We start from the raw sequence: 22,783 nt of genomic DNA, 5'->3' as shown, positions 1-22,783 counted from the left end.
TGTGTTTTGTATCAATATTTCCTTATTTGGCTCTTTGTTCCATTGGTAAACAATGCCATTCGCGGTTTATTTATGATGTCACGAAAGAGACTGAGTGGCTCCGCAACAGGGTGATAAGTTAGTTATCACTGGGTGATAACTAATATATCGTACAGTAGCAGCGCCACTCTGTCTAGCTGTATGGTAGTTATAACCCAGCGCGGCGCTTTGATACTCCCACGCACTGGGGTTTAAGAAGTGTTATATCCCTACTGTGCTCAAGATACCATATATAATGGAAATGCACACAGTAGGGATATAGCTAACACTTCCTACTAGCTATATCCCTACTGTGTGCATTTCCATTATATATGGTATCTTGAGCACAGTAGGGATATAACACTTCTTATTGTTTTACTGTGATTTAATATCGTGCACTACTCCAGCTTGTTTCAGTACTTTTTATCGATGTGCTATAGTCCCTACTCTAGTTGAAAATTCCAAATTTTTCTTTGTACTTGTTTGTTAACTTTTTTTGTAAATAAGTATTATGACTGGTGAACCCACGCATACTAATGGCGCCGCGTGCCCCTGAAGAGTGAAGTATCCAGCAGCATTTTCGAATCAAGAACTGTTCGAAAAGCACCTCTGCACACCGAGACGCTTTCCGAAAGAATGATGCTGCGCGCCCCAGTTAGGCCCCTATTTGGTGATTATTAGTTTCTCATCCACCGCCCGCATCCTTCTTAAGCTACCGCATGGTAAGCCATTATTTACTCTGCGCATGCTCAGAAGAACACGTGATACCAAACTGTTACAATTTTTGTTGATGAACACTACAATGCGCTATATATCACCAGGAGAACTGTTGTTTTCCTTAGCAAATTGCTGCAGTGCCAGTTGCAATCGTGCTCTATCGACTTCATCAAAGCAGGCTTTCAGTTGACTGTCGAAAAACAGTTGGTGATCACGAAAAGTAGAATCAGCTGGTAAAGGAAATGTTTGTAGTAAGAAAGAAAGACAAGGTCTGTAGCTACATCAGTGTGTTAATATTATAAAATAATGGCATAATGGTAATACCCTCCCGCCCGCATCATAATAATTAGAAAGGCTGGATGAGAAACTAATAATCACCGAATAGGGGCCTTAAACTTCTGCACAGGTGAACTTTGCTCTGAGGTGGTTTCTTTTCGGCGGACTGAAATACGGGCGTGGTGACTTTCCTCAGACTACCTTCCCCTTGAGGTTTTCAGGCATTTAGCAACTGAAAAACAACGGTGCAGGCCTCGTACACTGCCAGGAATAGCCTATCGCTTCGAGTTGAAAGGGGGCGTATCCCTTACGTACGCGAACGAAAATGAAGAGCAGCTTTGAGGCTTTGTCAAGAGAATTTGTGGGAAAAAACACGTTAGTCACACTATAAAACAGTTTAGAAGATAGTTTTGTGCGTAATATGTTGGTAAAAGCGGTTTATTTAACAAACGCTTCCTTAGCAGTGCATAGCAACGTAATTGAACGAATTACGAATATTTCATGAATTACGAAATACGAGGAATAGCTAACCCAAACTACCCTATTGTAAAGTAGTAATACATAGTTGGTTAATTCATAGTAGTATATACTGTCTATAGTTATTCCAGATGAGTTAGCTAGCTGCATGGTGCCTGGTTTTTAGAAGTAGCACAACATTAACTTGTTTTACAGCGAAGGTGTTTTTGGGATGGATACTGTATACACGTACCATCCATGCGGCTGGGGCGAGCTGGAGATGGCAGTCCATCAAGCCCAGGTAGCTAAAATAGAGAGGAGAGCTGTCCCATACGCGTATGGGCTGCCCGTACGCGTATATAGAGCGCCGTACGGGGCAAAATACGCGTACGGTTCACAGCATCTTGATTGAGCTAAGGAGAAATTTTTAAAGCTATATTTCAATGCATTACACCTGGTCTCCATTTTTTTAGGTGGGGGAGGCACAATTGCTGTCACAGTCCAGTGTACACAAGACACAAACTAAATTAAATTGATCACTTGGGCTTCCCTTGTCAGTACCACAGTGTGGAAATTAGCTGCCTTGGCCACTATACCTCAATGATCATGAGAACATGATATCACTGCCATAAAGAATACAAATTAAAGTTTCACACATCTCAAAAAAATCTTGATAAAGCAGCTGCAATTTCCATTGCCATGTCTCAGATGCATGCATGGTATTTTTTGCTTGCAGCTAGTAACTTAATTATCTTGGACTAATTGACTAATTCATAATTGTATTCAATATCATCATCCTTGCCGTGCCTATACGTACTACTTTGGCTTTGGCTTCTGTAGCTAATCACATGTGACCTGTGGATGGTTTCAAAATAATGATGCCTTTGCTTAATTTGATTAAATTAGCCTTTTTCATGTGGCAGGTTGCAGTGTAGTCTTGCACAGCCAGACCACTATTGCACGACAAGACCACTATTTCAGTGCTGAGGCTTTTCAGTTGGAGATTATAAGCACCCAGTGCTTATAATCTCCAATTGAAAAGTTCCAGCCCCGGTGGTGGTGCTTATAATCTCCAATTGAAAAGCCCAAGCAATGAAATAGTGTTCTGGCTGCATGAGACTAGTTGCAATGGTAAGGTAAATAAATCAAAAAGAAAGTGAAACAATTTCAACCAACAAAGTGAATCAGTTTATTTTAGTATTTAGTTTGAATGTTTTATTACTAGGGCCAGTATAATTAACAGATCTCAATTGGCTTCAAGTGACGATACTTGATCGTGAGAAAACTGCATGGGTCTATCAGTGGAACCCTATAAGGAATGTTTAATTGAGCTTTGAAGTATATAGTCGATATTATATTATATTTTAATCAACATGCTGGCAGGTGTACAAATAAGGACAAGAGATATAATTTGGCACTAAGTCCAGAATCCAGCTCAAAATCCAGTCCAGCCTCCCTTCTTGTTGTATATACATCAATTCAAAATAACACATGTGCACATGATCCCACATTTAACACGTGCTTTCAGGGCCACAGGTGAAGTCCATAAAGAGCCCACCATTATCTTTATTGTACACATTATTATGTGACAGCTGAAATGTTGGACACTGATTTGTGCTATACTAGTTGTAATAAAATTGGTAAGGGCACATGCAGCACTCAAGTCTGGCCTGCTATATTTGCATGTAACTCCATAATGTGTTTAATTATGATTCACCACTGAATTTCAGACCTATTTCCTCAGTTGTGGTTTCTGCACAGTAAAGCACTTAATTAATTATATAGTGAAATATTCAAAATTACAACATTAAATTAATTAAACACATTATGGAGGTAATTACATACATATATAACAGGCCAGCTGCAGGAACTTGATGACATACTTAACTCCTTCCCAACATCTACTTATGTTTGTAAGTGCTGGCTGGTTCCATTGCTTATAATATTATACGATTCTTTCTGTGCTCTGTCAGCTGCTCTAGTTTCTCTCTTATATTAAAAGTTGCTTAGTAGTTGCATTCAGCCACCAATGTGGTATGGAGACTGGTGATACAGGTGGGTATGATAAACTAACAATTATTGTAGCCAATTAGGCTAAGTCTAAATCTTGTGTGTGAAAAAGGTATGTTTTTGCAAATTAAGTATTATTATGGGACTTTAACTTATAATTAACCATAGCTCTAGGGTTCCACCACCAATGGATGTAGTAAAAGTGGAGTCCCACCTGCTTTTTAAATTAAAATATAAGGTTTTTGGCCTTGTCTCTTCCATTGCCCTTCGTTTTAACTTTCTTGTGCTGAGAGTAATTGGCAAGGGAAGCACATTTAGCCCAGGGAAAATGATAAAAAAGCTCATGAACATTACACCTTTTGTGCATGATTATAGTAAGATTGAAGTAGCTATTTTACATTACTATTCTTTGCAAATAGTTTGTTATAATAATTTATCATGATTTTAGACAATAAAAAGTAATTACAAAAAAATATTATAAAATTAATATAGTTGAAATTATATCTACACATATGGAATTGCCCATGTAATAAAACATGTGTCCTTGTTTATGTTTGAAGTAAACAGCTCCTGGTAACCAACTCCAATACTCATTAGGACAGTACAAGGGACACTTTCAAGTCCCCTCACATAATACAAACTGCTTCGTTTTGATTCTCCACTATCTTTATTGACATCAGTTTCTGATAAAAATCCATGAGCGTTTACTGTTCCATGCAATGAGACAAGAAAATCAACTTTAAAGTTGTGGCTACCATGTAGTGTCTCAGAACTGTATTTTCCCTCCATAATGTGGTGGACATTGATCTTGTGGACTCTTCCACTACTGTCTCCAATAAAGACAGCCTGACCAATGGGAAGTAGAGTTTGCACAGTAGCTATGAAAAAGAATTATTATGCAATAAAAATGCACGTGTATGTGAAGACAGAACACTTTGCATGGGTGTTTCAAGTGTGTATGAAGATTTAGTACATACTGTAGGTAAAAACAGTAGTGTATAGGGACCATGCAGGTATATCACAAAGCTGATCAGTAACACTTGCACCCATACTGTTGCTGCAGCCATTACCAACAAGAAACACCCCTACTGCAGGCAACATGGCAGGCTGATGCACCCAGGCCATACTGGATTGTTTGCTTCAAGATGAACCACAATTTGCTTTTCCTTGCTGTAAATTATATCTAATCAAAAACAGCCAAGCTGTAAAAAAAGGTGTGGCCCCCAAAAAGGCCATGGTGAAAAAAGATGTGAAATCCAAGGTGGCGGCCAAGAAATGGCTGTGATGGTAGGTTAATGGTTAAATTTTAATAACGACAATTCAGGTGAATTTGGTGCCAAGACCAAGTGGCACAAAATTCACCTGAATTGTCATTATTAAAATGTAACCATTTACCTACCATCACAGCCATTTCTTGGCCGCCACCTTGGATTTCACATCTTTTTTCACCATGGCCTTTTTGCGGGCCGCACCTCTTTTTTACAGCTTGGCTGTTTTTGATTAGATATCACTTCTTTTTGTATTTGTATACTGCAAAGCCGGCCTATGGCTGGCTTTGGGACTTTTTTAACCCATGTGTTTTTTTCTTTACCACAGGAAGAAGAAAAGAACTTAAAGAAGATTTGTAACACTTCAATTATTTTTGATTTTATTAGTAATTATACATATTATATACATATATTTATTACATGCCCATTATTCCCCACAGGATATTTTTTTGCAGCTGATCTCTCTACTGGGTGACTTGAAATGTAGCTGAACTATATACAGGATGGTTTCTTTGTAGCTGAACTCTCTACAAGGTGACCTCTTCTAGCTGGTCTATCTACAGGGTGATTTGTTTGCAGCTAAACTCTCTACATGGTGCTTTCTTTGTAGCTGAACTCTCTACATGATGGTTTCTTTGTTGATGAACTCTCTATAAGGTGACTTCGTCTAGCTGAACTCTCTACAGGGTGATTTTTTTGTAGCTGAACTCTCTACAGGGTGATTTGTTTGCAGCTGAACTCTCTACAGGATGGTTTCTTTGTAGCTGAACTCTCTACAAGGTAACCTCTTCTAGCTGGTCTATCTACAGGGTGATTTGTTTGCAGCTAAACTCTCTACATGATGGTTTCTTTGTAGCTGAACTCTCTATAAGGTGACTTCGTCTAGCTGAACTCTCTACAGGGTGATTTTTTGTAGCTGAACTCTCTACAGGGTGATTTGTTTGCAGCTGAACTCTCTACATGATGGTTTCTTTGTAGCTGAACCCTCTACAAGGTGACTTCGTCCAGCTGATCTCTCTACGGGGTGATTTGTTTCTAGCTGAACTCTCTACAGGTGATTTTTTGTAGCTAAACTCTCTACATGGTGGTTTCTTTGTAGCTGAACTCTCTACAAGGTAACTTCTTCTCTACAGGGTGATTTGTTGTAGTTGAATTCTCTACAAGGTGGTTTTTTTGAGGCTGAACTCTCTACGTGATGGTTTCTTTGTAACTGAACACTCTACAAGGTGAATTCTTCTAGCTGATCTTTCTACAGGGTGAATTGTTTGTAGCTGAACTATCTACACGGTAACTTCTTCTAGCTGATCTCTCTACAGGGTGATTTGTTTGTAACTGAACTCTCTACATGATAGTTTCTTTGTAGCTGAACTCTCTACAAGGTGACTTCTTCTAGCTGATCCCTCTACAGGGGGTTTTATTTGTAGCTGAACTCTCTACAAGTGATTTATTTGCAGCTGAACTCTTTATGTGGTGGTTTCTTTGTAGCTGAACTCTCTACAAGGTGACCTCTTCTAGCTGATCTCTCTACAGGGTGATTTGTTTGTAGCTGATCTCTCTACAAGTTGATTTGTGTGTAGCTGATCTCTCTGCAGGTTGATTAATTTGTAGCCGATCTCTCTACAGTGTAATTTGTTTGTAGCTGAACTGTCTATAAGGTTATTTGTTTGTAGCTGATCTCTCTGCAGATTGATTTGTTTTAGCTGAACTCTCTACATGGTGATTTGTTTCTAGCTTATCTCTCTACAGGTTGATTTGTGTGTATTACCAACTGATCTCTCTACAAGCTGATTTGTTTGTAGCTGATCACTCTGCAGGTTGATTTGTTTCTAGATGATCTCTCTTTACAGGTTGATTTGTTTGTTGCTGATCGCTCTAAAGGTTGATTTGTTTGTAGCTGAACTCTCTGCAAAGTGTTTTGTTTGTAGTTGATCTCTCTACAAGATGATTTTTTGTAGCTGACCTCTCTTCAGGGTGATTTGTTTCTAGCTAATATCTCTACAGGGTGATTTTTTGTAGCTGACCTCTCTTCAGGGTGATTTATTTTTAGCTGATCGCTTTACAGGTTGGTTTGTTTGTAGCTGAACTCCTTACATTGTGTCTAGTTTCTAGCTGATCTCTCTACAGGGTGATTTGTTTGTAGCTGATCTCCCTACAAGTTGATTTGTGTGTAGCTGATCTCTCTGCAGGTTGATTTGTTTTAGCTGAACTCTCTACAGGGTGATTTGCTTGTAGCTGAACTCCTTACATTGTGTCTAGTTTCTAGCTGATCTCTCTACAGGGTAATTTGTTTGTAGCTGAACTGTCTATAAGGTGATTTGTTTGTAGCTGATCTCTCTGCAGGTTGATTTGTTTTAGCTGAACTCTCTACAGGGTGATTGCTTGTAGCTTAACTCCTTACATTGTGTCTAGTTTCTAGCTGATGTCTCTACAGGGTGATTTTGTTATAGCTGATCTCTCTACAAGTTGATTTGTTTGTAGCTGATCTCTCTACAAGTTGATTTGTGTGTAGCTGATCTCTCTACAAGGTAATTTGTTTGTAGCTGAACCCTCTATAAGGTGATTTGTTTGTAGCTGATCTCTCTGCAGATTGATTTGTTTTAGCTGAACTCTCTACAGGGTGATTTGCAATTGCTTGTAGCTGAACTCCTTACATTGTGTCTAGTTTCTAGCTGATCTCTCTACAGGGTAATTTTTTTGTAGCTGAACTCTCTATAAGGTGATTTGTTTGTAGCTGATCTCTCTGCAGGTTGATTTGCTTGTAGCTGATCTCTCTACAGGGTAATTTGTTTGTAGCTGAACTCTCTATAAGGTGATTTGTTTTTAGCTGATCTCTCTGCAGGTTGATTTGTTTTAGCTGAACTCTCTACAGGGTGATTGCTTGTAGCTGAACTCCTTACATTGTGTCTAGCTGATGTCTCTACAGGGTGATTTTTTTTATAGCTGATCTCTCTAAAAGTTGATTTGTGTGTAGCTGATCTCTCTGCAGGTTGATTTGTTTGTAGCCGATCTCTCTACAAGGTAATTTGTTTGTAGCTGAACCCTCTATAAGGTGATTTGTTTGTAGCTGATTGATCTCTCTGCAGGTTGATTTGTTTGTAGCCGATCTCTCTACAAGGTAATTTGTTTGTAGCTGAACCCTCTATAAGGTGATTTGTTTGTAGCTGATCTCTCTGCAGGTTGATTTGTTTTAGCTGAACTCTCTACAGGGTGATTGCTTGTAGCTGAACTCCTTACATTGTGTCTAGTTTCTAATTGATGTCTCTACAGGGTGAATTTTTTGTAGCTGAACTCTCTGCAGGGTGATTTGTTTCTAGCTTATCTCTCTACAGGTAGATTTGTGTTGATTTGTTCATTGCTGATTGCTCTAAAGGTTGATTTGTTGTAGCTGAACACTCTGCAAAGTGTTTTATTTGTAGCTGATCTCTGTACAGGGTAATTTGTTTGTAGCTGAACTCTCTCCACAGTGACTTGTGTGTAGCTGAATTCTCTAGAGAGTGACTTAATTGTAGTTGAATTCTATACAGGGTGCATGACTTGTTTATAGCTGAACTTTCTTCAGTGTGACTTGTAATGTTATTATTATTATCAAATTTACCACAATGGAAGGCATACACAAAAGACAAAGCCTGTACAAGGTGTCAGCCACAAAAAAGAACACTACAACTACAAAAATATACAACAAACAAATAATGTTCTGAATCTCTATAGTGATATATTTGCTTAACTCTCCACATGGTGACTTGCTTCTTGCTGCACTGTCTATAAGATTAACTGTTTGCAGCTGAACTCCGTACAGAATAATTTGTGATGTTATAAAATTCTATAATGGAGTAAATAAATTAGCCGAATACTCTATTAGGGTGACTGTTCTATTAGAGTATCTCGATCTCGCATTTGCTACACGTAGTTGGCTTTAGAATCATAACTCAGTGGTTTGTAATCCGATTCTTCTGTACTACTGCAAGGCCTTTCTATGAATATTATTCCAGCTATACACCGATTTTCAGCTCATTGCTCTAAGCGGTTTGCCTAGTAGGCGTGAAAACTAATACTTTTTTATTCGTAAAAATCGATCGCGTAATTGTGACACAGGTTGAGTTTTGTATCATATCTCCATGGTCTTTATCTCGATTCCTTTCAAACCACCAAAAGGCACTCCTACGATGGTTACTCCATCTACATAGCAATTTTCAACTCATTCCATGAAGCGGTTTACCCTGTAGGCGTGACAACAAATCGATCTTGTTTTACGCGAATAATCGGTCATAACTCCTGAACCATTCATCGGATTTGTACCAAATTTGATGCTAGGATTCGCCTTTGGACTCCCTTTCTGTGTGCCAAATTTCATGGCGATCGGAGTACGCGTTTGCTTGTTATAGCAATTTTTGCAAGTGTGCGAAAAGACGAAGAAGAAGAAAAAAAAAAACGAAGAAAAAAAAACGAAACTTTGGCAGCTCGTATCTCGGAAATGGCTGGAGCGATTTCCTTCAAATTTGGAATGTAGACTCCCCTGGCTGGCGGGCAACTGTGTAGCAAATTTGGTTCCAATCAGATAAGTGATCACTGAGATATAAAGGTGTGAAAATGACGTTTTCGTTCTCCCTGTCAATATACTCACGGGTGTGGCGCGCCGGCTCCTTGGGCCGCACGACACACTACCGTGTGTCTTGATCCATGCAAAACAGCTAAAACCAAAAAGGGTGTGGCTTTCAAAAACCTGGGCAAAAACAAGCCATTTCATATCAGTTCCAAAGCTTTCAAACATTAACCACGACGCTTACAACCTTTAAAACTGTAACTATTTAAGTGAACATCAGCATCAAAGAACATGCCAAAACTACTATGTATGTTATCCAGCACTAACAATGTTGGAGATGTTCTAATAGAGAGGTCAACTAGTTACCCCTGTCATTACTACTATATATAGCAATAGAATGTGACCATCTATGTCTCATCGTTTTGGCTCTATGGCCAGGGGAGATATGGACCAAAACAACAGAAATGTATAAAGATCTGTAGTCTGCTATAAAAAAAAACAGTGTAAAGAAAACACTGCTCATGTCAAATATTAGACTTTATCATAGAGTCTGGTGATGTCTGCCCCTTTGCAAAAAGTAAGGGTCTGGTGAAATACATGTACCATATCATTTCAAAGGAATTCATTTAGACAGCATATTTAACTGCTGGTTATGTCAAATGATTGGAACAAAAGCATTGCATTGCGAAGGTGATTTGTGTATTAATGTTATTGGTGTGCATTATTTGTCTACTGCCAAATTTCAGCATTAGAAAATGATTTAGTGTCTGTATTTCACCAGACTCTTACTGTTGTGAAAGGGCAGGTGGCACTAGACTAAGAGTCTGGTTGTTAGGCACATAAAGTTTGCAGAAAAAAAGTTGCAATTAACTTAGTGTAGGTTAGAGACCTAGCACGAAGATCCGAGGGCGTGGTCTCTAACCAACTTAGAAAATGTGTGTTATATATGAGTATATAGGTGGGGATTAGGTTATATGTTGTACTGAAATCATCGCGCAATGTTAAAATAATCATGGAAGAGTGAACATGTTTTGTTGAAGTGTTGAAAAAATCAAAGCTTGCACTGCTTTCTTTTGCAAGTTAGACTTGGATCTGGTACAGCTGGAAAATGGCAGTGATCGATAATGTTGAGCCAGGTTAGTGGTAGCCAGTGCCTATGGCATCACAGCAGTGTAAAGAACACGTGTATCAAAGAAGCAGTTCGTGTGGATTTATACAATGGGAACGAGTTTTCACAAGTTGTGCCTTCAGTGGCACCACAGTAGCATGAAGAACAGGTACGGTTTAATATGAACCACACTCACCTTACACATAGCGAAAAATAATGCTCTACAAGGAAACTTACCCAGTTAGGCCTTGGTAAAGTCCATCCATAGTTTAATAGAAGATGAACACAGCCATAAAACAGTCTAGAAACAGATGGGCACTAAACAGAATTTTCCGTGATATTTTTGGACTTCTCCGTTCATTGTGACAAACATACGTACAATGTTAGATTGTACCTCCCATAATTGAATTCTTTTAGGTATGTCTATAAAATGAATAGAGTGGTTAACCATATGTTGGCCTGGGTGACTGGTCACCCACTGCAGTTAAGCTTGGAGAGAGCATTGCAAATCAATGATCAAAAGTGAGTCTTGTGATGCTTGAGGTCTTTTCTGCTAGCAAGTTTCTAACCATTTTAAGAACCTGCTAGCTGGTCTTTTAGTGAATTTTAAAGACCTCATTATCTTCCAAAGATCAATGCATATTACGCATACCATTTTAAAATACTTTTTAAGCACACGCACCTAATAAAAAACCTTGCTCTCTTGGGGTGGTGTGATATGCAGTCACCACGTGCACCAAACTTTGGAGTTCAATTTTAAAAAGATCATTTTACTTGGTACATACTGTACACCTGTAACCATAGTAAAAGGCGTATTGTTATTGGTCATATACCATGTGAAATTTTGTGCCTGTGCCATAGACAAACTTCTAGCATTTTTCTCTTGTACAGCTGCACCTCGTGTTGGAGCTTCATGTCCACAGACTCCACACGTGCTTATCAACCATGATTAAGTACAAGAAACGAGTATGCATTTAACGAATAATATGCATTTAATATATTACATGCGCTTAACAACCAGACTCTATTGTATGGTAATTGACAAGAACAATTATGATGACAAAAGCAGTGATCCAACTAAGGTTGGTTAGTTACTATAGTACAGATTCAAACAGCTGAAACAATCTGTTAGAAAGCTAGTTGAGACCTAATAAAAAAAATCTCAGCCTTTCCTGCCTCAGTGTGGTCCAATTACATGAACACAAATAAATTACCAGGAGAGCTCAGTGAAGGCTTGATGATGGTATACAACTTGGGGTCTACATCAACACTCCAGCAAGATATTGCTAACCCTCCATCATGTAGAGCATACATGACCGATAATTTGTGGTCTTGATTTGGTGAGCACTTCAACTGAACAATACTAGTATCATGTGGCAAGTCAGTACAATACTCCTTTATCTCTAATACCTTCACAATCTCTGTTTCTCCACTTGTACTAACTGGAGGCTTCACTATTTGAATCTTACCAGTGTCGAAACTACACCACAATAGAGTACCACAACTAGGGTTGACACATGCGTCCATTGTATTCAGATTAAAACTGTTCCAAGCAACGTTTACAATGTCAAAACTGTAAAAGTATGTAATGGGAATGTCATTGGTGAGAGACACATCGTTGGCCCACAAAAAAGGTATTATACCATTCCTATATGCAATGGCAATGAGACCAGTAGAACGATCAGCTACTAATATTGTGACTGGATTGGCACATAGTTCTGCTAGCACAACCTCTTTTACTATTGTATGACTGTTAACATCACATATTGCAAGAGTTCCATCACAATATATTATCCAAATGAGTTGATTATGATGACACATTGCCTTGACTTGATTTTTCAGTTTCACAGAATGACCCTATTTTGAACAGAATAATATGTAGATATGAATATGATGAGCAATGGAAAGATCATGTATTATTGCAATATGTAAATATCACATAACTTTGGACAATAAGTCTGTAAGCTCCCAAGGCCCTCTCCAGCTAATAAACAGTTAACTAATCTCATAATTGTGGCTTTTCAACATTGAGAAGGTGGTTAAAAAACGAATGAGTCTGTCTGTTCAATTGGGACTGTATATCATCAATGCAACATAAATGAGTATAGTAGCTCCCTAATAAAGAATGTTACTACGTATATATATATATATATATATAATGATGCCTACTATATAGCCTTGTAAGGCAGTATGCACACACACCCACGCACGCACACACGCACACACATGCACGCACGCGCACACACACACACACACACACACAAAGAATACTGTAAGTTCTTACCAATGCAAAAAGCTTCATATGAACATTTGTAGCTTTCTTTTTCTGCTTGTTAACAATAATTCTATCAAGGATATCATCTTCTTGCTTGGAAAACATGTATGACTCTAAACTGTGTTCAGCTTGAGTATCACTGGAAATCCAAATTATCTCTTTACTTGTGCCTTTCTCTGATTGTACCAATACAGTAGAGATGAACATGTTTGGTAGTTCATAACAATTCTTAAGCCAAAGACAGTTTGGTGGTTCAAAATAATCTCGTATCTTTTCAGCTGATGGCCGTTGTGTGTAACTTTGAGTCCAACAACTTTGTACACATTCCACTAAAGGAAGTGGATAATTAGCATCCTAAAATCAAAACAGAATGGTGTCACAAGTTTGTTTACATGTGCTTTAACTACCTCTGGTAGAAAGTCTGGCCTTCTTCCAGCTATAATGTCAGCACTAAAGTCTAATGATGCACCTTCTGGTGGCAAGTTTCGTAGTGTCATTATTTCATACAGTGACATTCCAAATGAGTAAACATCAACCTAGTGAATAAACCTGTATACACACATGTGCCAGGTATAAACATATCATCTATTACCTTCTCAGTGAGAGGTTCCTTCCCTGAATATTTAATAACTTCCGGAGCAACATATGTAGGAGTAGCAGACTTACGTTGAAAACCAATTGGACCAACAAGAGCTGAAATCCCCAGATCAGCTAATTTTACTAGTACACCTCCACCTTCACTGTAACAAGATCCACAATTCAAAGATGTTTCCTTTGAGAAGCAATTGTGACCAGCTTGAGGATATTTGAATACGAGTATGTTTGCAGGATTGATGTCAAAATGTACAATGTTCTTGGTTGTGTGGAGATAAGCAAGTGCAGAAGATACCTATGTACCACAATAGAAATACATGTAACATATAACAATTACCTTTGTAAATGCATTGTGAAGACATTTTCAACATACAAAGAATCCTGTATAAAAACAGCTTGTGTTCTTATTACAAGTACGCTACCAAGAAAATTACCACTCTATCATAAACAATTTTGAATATCTGAATGCTTAGAAACTTAAAACTGGTATTTATGTAGTAATTGTAACACAGACACGTAGGTATACCTATCTGGCAAACGCCTAAGTGCCCCGTGTTTCAGGTGATATGCATATGGCACATTTGTAGCAGGCTAATCATCAGCTTGTGCTATGAGTTCAATACCTACTATATTCTTATGTATATTCTGTGTAGTATAAGCAGTTGCCAGTTTTAGCTTATATGATATGATATGAATACCATAAGTGTATAGCTAAGTGATTATAGTGTAGTGTGTGGCTTCACTCCACTGGCATAAATGGCCACCTAAACAATATTCATTTGCTTTAAACTAACTCCATTTCACCTTCCATAGTAACTTGCATAACTCAATTGCCAACAACAAACACCCTTTTCATATAGCCACCCAAAAGTGGGTTCAACCTGGATTGAATAACCCACATTCAACCCAGTTTCTGTTCACAATGTGATGATTGCATTCATTATGCGTTCATTAAAAACCACAACTCACTTTTGAAGCCATAAACTGAGTTCAAACTGATGCATGCTTTGTAGGGTTGAACTCGGTTAAGTTTTCATATGGTTTTGTAAACTGTATGCCAATAACCCTTGATCTGCTCACACACCGTGCATGCATGAAATAAAGACGTTGTATATTTTAGACAACTGATACATGCACAAACCTGATGTATAGTGTTAGCCACTGCATCTGGACAAATCCACAAATCTACAAGTTTGTAATCCTCGACAATACTATAAAGGTTGCCTTTGGGTGCCCACTCCAGCAAAAATGAAAATGATATTACACACAATCCAAGAAACTTCACAATATTCGGATGATACGTAGATGACAACTTGTTCAGTTCCATACGTATATCAGAATATGCCACAGCAAAATCTTGTAGTGAGAGTTCGTTACGTTTACCATTAACCATCAAGTTGATAAAACACTTTAGAGCAACTTCCTTATATGAATTCTAAAATGACAGTGAAGGTTAGTTAAACAGTTATACATACAAAACTGTATTCTTGAGATTTTAAAGTAGTTGAGGTATGCGCAATGGTACTTGCATGTTTACATGTTATATGGTCAATAATACTCATAATACTGGAGCATTACTATACATTAGCAGAACAACTTACTGAGGAAAGTTTCACTTTGTAGATAGATCCAAAAGAACCTTTGCCTAAAGGTTGTCCAACTTCAGTAGCGCGTACTTTTCTAAGTGTAACGTCTTCAAACATCTGTAAAAAAATATAAGAGCTCTAACACTTTATTGGGGAGAGAGAGAAGAAGATTAGAAAAAGAAAACTGTCTAGAAAATATTCACATTAAACGGGCAGGGTGGATTGATTGTAAGTGGATGCATACTTACTAGATCTGGGGTCAGGTATATCAAATCTAATCTTCCATGACTAGGACAACTGACGGTTCCACTTTTTTGAGCATTCAAAATGCAAACTTGAATTGTAAATCCATGACAACCACCTCCAGGATTGGATACAGTGTTACCTATATCAATTGGTTGGATGGATTGGGTAAAAAATGAGTGCAAAGTGTTGGTTGAAGTACTAGGGCTCTCAAGTGTATCAGCCATAGTAACGTCATTGTTTACACACTTGTCACCATAACAATATGGACAAACAACCAACTGAAAAAGGTTTGAATAAATTCCTCCATCGGTGAGGCTTTTAAAGAACTCTGTACATGATTCACTAACAATGTCTAAAACATATGACAAGATTTGAGAACTCAGTATGCACGAATAATGACTATTTCCACTTCCCTCAATAGAAGATTGCACAGTATAGTCAGGAATGCTTACTTCAAATCCGTCAGTCTCTTCAGTAAAACCTTGTACCCATTCACTACCAGTAAGAAACTTCATAGGTTTAATTTTGCTAACAGTACTGGTGAGGGGGATCTTGTCAGTACTATTGGTTGACTGCATAAAGCTATTGACACATAACAAAACATCATTACCAAATGTGAGAGTAATTCCATTTCTCCAGTACAGCCACTTGCAGTGGTTCTTACAGATAACTGCATCACCAATGTTAGTCATTTTCTCAAAACTTGTGCCTTCAACACAGTTGCTTAAAAATATTTCATAGAAATGTTCAGCTGATACAAGAAATCGAGAGATCAGTCTTTGCCAAAAGTTTTCAGGAATGTGATGAACAAGAAATAGTCTACGGTAACACATCCCAGTAAAGTGTAGGTTGATAGTTTCAAACACTGACTTCACATGTGCAAGAGCTGGGAGCAAGCTGTCACATAAAACTTCCTTTTGTGAGGTCAAGACCGGTATTTGATTTCTTGGAAAATTACAGTCCACACCATCAAAGATTATATTTTCTGGAATGCATTGAAAAAATGATGGCAGCAGTAGAGTGTCAGAATCCAAAGGAATTGCAATCTCAAATCTGCACAATAGTTTACGTAGTGGGTGGTAGTATGTAGTTGGTATCTTGTATTCGTCAAATATTTGGTGTATCAATGAAAGCTTTACTTTGCCAAGACTGTCTAAAGAATAAGGAAATAAGACTATTATGACAAATACAAACAATGCTTTGGTACATCATAATTATTAATTTTAAGCTTTAAGTAATTAATTAGTATTGTCACTATTATACCAGTTAAAGCACCGCCACATGTACAATATGGAAATAAAAGCACGACGGCATGGGCAAGAGACTAATATAGCATGAGGTGAAGCCGAGTGCTATATTAGGTTTGAGACCATTCCCGAGTGCTTTTATTTTCATATTGTACAAGCGTAGCGGTGCTTTAACTGGTTTAGAGTGCTGTCTTGTCATCTTGCTTGGAGTGTTCGTTTCGTGAATTCGAACCGTGTCGGTTTTCAGTCATCAGACAATCGGTAAGTGTCTATGTAGTACAGTTGTGGTAGTAATACAAGCAAATAGTATTTTTTGGCTACTTTTGGCGATTAAAAATGTTACGCATGTGATCTTATTTTTTGTATTTATTTTCCAATCGATGCATACCGTAAAGTCAGGTTGTTAAGTGCATGCGCTTATAATTTTCAGAGAAAACTTTTTGTAAAAATCATACTATCTGTTTATTTATTCATTTTTTATTTATTTATTACTGTGTAGGACTCCATCAAGGAGTATAACACACAGATACAAAAACAAAATCAAAGTAAATTCAGATGATTTAACAAAATGTCCTTAAAACAGTTTATAGATGGTTGATTGACCACATCTTCTGGCAAAGTGTTCCATAATTTAATAGTGGATGGTAAAAAGGAAAATAAGTACGAGTTGATTCTTGCTTGTGGGATTCTGAAACGTTGTGAATGACCTCTGGTAACTGATGACATTGATGTTAGTGAGATAGATGGAACTTCCATTTGACAATTGATTATCTTATAAAACATGACTAGTTTGCAAAATGTACGTCGTGATTCTAGAGAGGGCCAATTAAGTGATGTGAGCATGTTAGTAACACTACTTCTCCAGGAGTAATTGTTCATTGTATACCTTGCAGCACTACGTTGAATCTTTTCTATGGCAAAAATATCAGATTGAAGATGAGGAGCCCATATACGTGAAGCATATTCTAGTATGGGTCTGACAAGGGACTTATAGCAATGAGATCTTACAGAAATTGGACAATGATTGACGTTCCTCCTCAGAAAAGCTAAGGATGAATTGGCCTTTTGACAGATGTTATGAATATGATTTTTCCAAGTAAGATGTTCATCAAATGTTATTCCTAGATATTTTGCCTTGGAGACCTTTTGAATTAGGTGATCAAATAAGTAATAGTTATGTTCAATAATATGATGTTTATTTGAAATTGTAAGATGTACACATTTAGCTGGGTTAAATTCCATTTGCCATCTCCTGGCCCATGCTTGTAAAGTATATAAATCTTGTTGAAGATGCTCAGAGTCATTGGGAAAATGAATGATGTTGTAAATTAAGATATCATCTGCATAAAGTCTAACAGTACACTGGAGATCTTGTGTAATATCATCTATAAATATTAAAAACAATAAGGGTGCCAAAACTGTGTCTTGTGGCACACCGGAAAGTACTGTAGAAGGACAGCTATTTTCTCCATCAATAACAACTGATTGTGTTCTTTCTGTCAGAAAATTTTTGATCCAATCTAGCAAGTGGCCATTTATTCCATAGTGTGATAATTTGTGACAAAGTCTTTCGTGAGGTACCTTATCAAATGCTTTGAAGAAGTCAAGAAACAAAGCATCAATTTGTTCTCCAGTGTTCAATGCTTTAGCAAAATCGTTCACTGCACCCAGTAGTTGAGTTTCACATGATCGCTTGGAACGGAAACCATGCTGATTGTCACATAGAATGTTGTATTTATTGAGATGCGTAAAGATACAGGAGTAAATAATATGTTCAAGGGTTTTACAGCAAATGCTGGTTAATGAGATAGGTCGATAGTTACCCGGATCACTTCTAGATCCTTTCTTGTGAATTGGCACTACATTAGCTTTCTTCCATTCATCCGGGACAGTACCTTGTTGAATAGAGGCTTGGAAAATAAGAGTCAAAAGAGAAGCCATGAGACTAGCAGTTTCTTTTAGTAATCTTGATGGTATATTGTCTGGTCCTGATGCTTTATGTATGTCCAAGTCTTCTAAAAGTTTTTGGACGCCAATAGGATTAATGTCAGGAGTTGAAATATCTGGTGTGTGGGATCCATGGATAGTGGGGAGTGAATCCAAATCCTCTTCAGTAAATACTGATGAAAAATGTTTGTTTAGAATATCTGCTTTGTCTTTACTATCAGTATACACTTGTCCGTGAGAGCATAGTGTATTGATGCCAACCTGATCTTTACGTTTGCCCTTAACAAAAGACCAAAATCTTTTAGTGAGTTTGTTATGTGAGTCCAGCAGTGATGAAAGATAGTTGTTATGAGATCTTCGACATAAACGTTGCAATTCTTTCTTCAAATTATGATAGCTTTCCCAGTCTTTTGCCAGGTTGGATGAGCGAGCAGTGTTGTATCTACGCTGCTTTTTCCTTGATAATCTTTTGATTTGGGCAGTTATCCATGGAGTTTGAAACTTGGTTGATGTTTGCTTCTGTGGTACAAGGGTTAAAGAGGATTCACAAAGATATTTAAATTTATTCCAGAGAGTATTAATAGGAGTATCAAGGGTATAATCATTTAAAAAACTATTATTGAAGTTTAGGATGACTTCTTCAATTAAATCAAAGTTAGCCTTATGCCAAAGAAAAACTTTTCTTGAGTTTAATTTACAAGGTGCTGACACAGAAGTGGAAATATGCACAATTTCATGGTCACTAAACCCTGGGATGACCTTGCATGATTTGACTAAAGATGGTCAATTTGTAAGGAATAAGTCTAAAATATTGTGTTTTCTGGTAGGAGCATCAACCATTTGTGTGAAACCATAAGTGTTAGAAAAGTCTAGAAGGAGCTCTGCAACGGTGTGAGGGTAATTGTTTCCAGATATTGAGCCATCACTCCAATTAATGATGGGAAGATTAAAGTCACCTGCTATCCAAATCGGAGACTGAGGGTTATTGCGTACTATATTGGTGAGTGTAGTTATCATGTTTTCAAGATAAACTAAGTTAGAATTAGGTGGTCTGTAAACTGCACACAAAAGAATTGGTTCTTTGTTTGGGAGAATTATCTTGCAAATAACTAAGTCAGAATCAGTTTCTGTAGAACATTCAATAACACTGAGGTCACTATGTATTCCTATGAGTACTCCTCCGTAGCCATCACTTCTATCATGACGTACAATGTTATAAATGTTTGGGATGATTTCACTGGATTTGATTTCTGAGGATAGCCATGTTTCTGTACCAAAAATTATATCTGGGTGATTATCATTTAGAAACAGGGAAAAATTAGCTTGCTTAGATATAATACTTTGAAAATTAATTATGGCAATGTCAAAATAGTCCTGAGCTTGGATGGAGGTTTGATTATCAGTGCAAAGGTGGCTTACTGCCTCCTCCGTACTATTGACCCGTTTTTTTATCTGATAAAGACGGCCATTTTTGTTTCGTTCTTTTAGTTCAGATCTTAGTTCTTTACTTCTCTTTTGTTCCTTAGGAGTTAAATCTGGGGAAATAAAGATGTTAGGCGCATATGCCTAATAAATAATTATGGTGAGTGTAACATGGAATCACTACGTTGTAATAGAGTAGTTAATAGTTTGTACCAGTCACCACACCAGTATGTAAGGATATTTGGCTCCATTTCTGGGTGAATTCTTTTGTGATGAACGAAATTATCACTATCCAGATGGCCGATTTGCTGTATACATAGTGAAGAGACACCTCAAGGGAGACGTAAGCGCTTGAGGAGACATTAATTTTTCAGTACTTTCAGCTTTTCTTGCCGTTTCTTGCTGTGTGTAGCTCTATCATCGCATTTTTCCGTGTGCGCTTATCATCCATGGTTAATTACAAGAAATATGTATGCGCTTAACAAATAATATGCACTTAACAGATGCATGCGCTTAACAACCCGACTCTATGGTAACTGTTCTTTATTTTCCACAACTGTACTTTATTGTGATGCAAATGGAAAATATACCACACTTGAATGCATTACAGAAAATAGAGCACTCTTTTCGCTTTGATCTCGTCAACGCAAAGTACTTTAAATGTATATAAGGCAGTATAGAAATGCTTATGAATTATATTGAATATGCGAGTGATGGTGGAATTCACTGTAGCAATACGTGAGACTTGGTGCATTTTAAAAGTTTTTTTACTATGGATAACCAGAAGTGCCTACATATGGTAGGCTTAAAATGATGTTAGTGGCTAGTACAGCTATGAAAACACGTGTACAGTAATAAGTAGGAGACCTATAAAACAAACAATAGGAATGAATTAGTGGATAGTTGTTTGATATATTCTAGCCATGGGTCTACAGAGAAAAACTACGTATACTTTCTTGCAAGTTAAGGAGACCACGCAAATGATTCAAATTCACACAACCATTAAACTAGTGCATCTGCACACCCTTAAATTCAGTAGACATGACAGTTATATCTCGTTATGAGGGTAATCACAAGAAACTGAGGTCAAGTGTAATAACATCCAAGTATACCGCATATAACCATTCTACATCCTAGCAGCTGGGAGTCTACGTAAGTTAGTTCCTGTTCAAGTTCTTGTTTGGTGGTAGACAAGCTTTCAGATAAATTAAATTTCATAGTTCCTACAGATCAACAGTGTGCAAAGCTTTAACTATTAGTGACAGATGATTTTACAGAAAAACAGTGTCCAGGTATGATTCACCATTGTTTGGAGTGGCATCGTGCAGCGAGCAAGGGCTAAAAGATTGGTTAAATCAAAGCCAATGTTAATCTCCACTGTGTTGTGTAGTATAATGATGCAGGGGAGACTAGCCATCATTATTATGTGTTGACGGTTTAGCGATGACTACAAGCCATGCCCATAATACACTATCAGGTTTTAGCCCATGCCCAAAGTAAACTGGAGTCTTTGTAGTACCAGCCATTTGTCTCAACTGTATAGCAGTATTAAAAACTTAAAAACTGTACTTAAAACCTGTTTACCATGAGTAACTTTTACTTGTGGTATATATCTAACTTTACATTTTAGCCTATATCAATGCTTATGTTACTAATACAGTATGAGTCATTTAATAATGATGAGGATGAGTCTTAGTGTTAACTATTAGTGTATATCAGATCAGTTATCGGCATCTGCTAAGTCTTTTGCTTAGTATCGGTTATCAGAATAATCAGCTACTTTGGTTATCATTACAACACTACTTGATAGAATGATGAAGCCAGAAGTAATTGTAAGTAGTCAGTTGCACACCATACACTGATGAAACTGATGCTAAACAAGGCCTACATTGACAATTGTTTTATTTGTAACATGGAAACTATCATATTAGGATAAGTAGGTATAACTATGTGAAGGTTTAACTTATCATCGTAAGTTTTAGCAGGTGCTTATGCTATGTATCAAGACACACGGTAGTGTGTCGTGCTGCCCAAGAAGCCGGCGCGCCACACCCGTGAGTATATTGACAGGAAGAACGAAAACGTCATTTTCACACCTTTGTATCTCAGTGATCACTTATCTGATTGGAACCAAATTTGCTACACAATTGCCCGCCAGCCAGGGGAGTCTACATTCCAAATTTGAAGGAAATCGCTCCAGCCATATCCGAGATACGAGCTGCCAAAGTTTCGTTTTTTTTCTTCGTTTTTTTTTTCTTCTTCTTTGTCTTTTCGCACACTTGCAAAAATTGCTATAACAAGCAAAAGCATACTCCGATCGCCATGAAATTTGGCACACATAAAGGGAGTCCAACGGCAAATCCTAGCATCACATTTGGTACAAATCCGATGAATGGTTCAGGAGTTATGACCGATTATTCGCGTAAAACAAGATCGATTTGTTGTCACGCCTACAGGGTAAACCGCCTCATGGAATGAATTGAAAATTGCTATGTAGATGGAGTAACCATCGTAGGAGTGCCTTTTGGTGGTTTGAAAGGAATCGAGATAAAGACCATGGAGATATGACACAAAACCCAACCTGTGTCACAATTATGCGATCGATTTTTATGAATAAAAAAGTATTAGTTTTCACGCCTACTAGGCAAACCGCTTAGAGCAATGAGCTGAAAATTGGTGTATAGCTGGAATAATCTTCATAGACAGTCCTTGTAGTAGTACAGAAGAATCGGATTACAAACCACTGAGTTATGATTCTAAAGCCAACTCCGTGTAGCAAATGCGAGATCGAGATATTCTAATAGAACAGTCACCCTAATAGAGCATTCAGCTAATTTATTTACTCCATTATAGAATTTTATTACATCACAAGTTATTTTGTAGGGAGTTCAGCTGCAAACAGTTAATCTTATAGACAGTTCAGCAAGAAGCAAGTCACCATCTGAAGAGTTAAGCAAATATATCTATAGAGATTCAGAACATTACAAGTCACACTGAAGAAAGTTCAGCTATAAACAAGTCATGCACCCTATAGAGAATTCAGATACAATTAAGTCACTCTCTAGAGAATTTA

The 22,783-nt window shown here is 37.6% G+C and overlaps 1 protein-coding gene across 1 annotated transcript in view; it reads right to left on the bottom strand.

The window, feature by feature from the left end:
- Positions 1-3,977: 3,977 nt before the first annotated feature.
- Positions 3,978-22,783, bottom strand: part of LOC136267455 (leucine-rich repeat serine/threonine-protein kinase 1-like) — a 61,192-nt gene continuing 42,386 nt past the window's right edge. Inside the window, exons 16-24 of the mRNA XM_066062617.1 lie at positions 15,097-16,247; positions 14,864-14,965; positions 14,404-14,697; positions 13,261-13,557; positions 13,076-13,204; positions 12,678-13,022; positions 11,804-12,250; positions 11,608-11,746; positions 3,978-4,355 (exon numbers count right to left, since the gene is read on the bottom strand). Coding sequence (XP_065918689.1) covers positions 3,982-4,355; positions 11,608-11,746; positions 11,804-12,250; positions 12,678-13,022; positions 13,076-13,204; positions 13,261-13,557; positions 14,404-14,697; positions 14,864-14,965; positions 15,097-16,247 — 3,278 coding nt within the window. The 3' untranslated portion in view covers positions 3,978-3,981. The remainder of the gene's footprint in view (positions 4,356-11,607; positions 11,747-11,803; positions 12,251-12,677; positions 13,023-13,075; positions 13,205-13,260; positions 13,558-14,403; positions 14,698-14,863; positions 14,966-15,096; positions 16,248-22,783) is intronic.

The sequence above is a fragment of the Dysidea avara genome, chromosome 9 (genome assembly GCF_963678975.1).
Source record: "Dysidea avara chromosome 9, odDysAvar1.4, whole genome shotgun sequence".
NCBI classification, from domain to species: Eukaryota; Metazoa; Porifera; class Demospongiae; order Dictyoceratida; family Dysideidae; genus Dysidea; species Dysidea avara.
The sequence above is the reverse complement of the archived record's forward strand: the minus strand, read 5'-3'. Positions and strand labels throughout refer to the sequence as shown.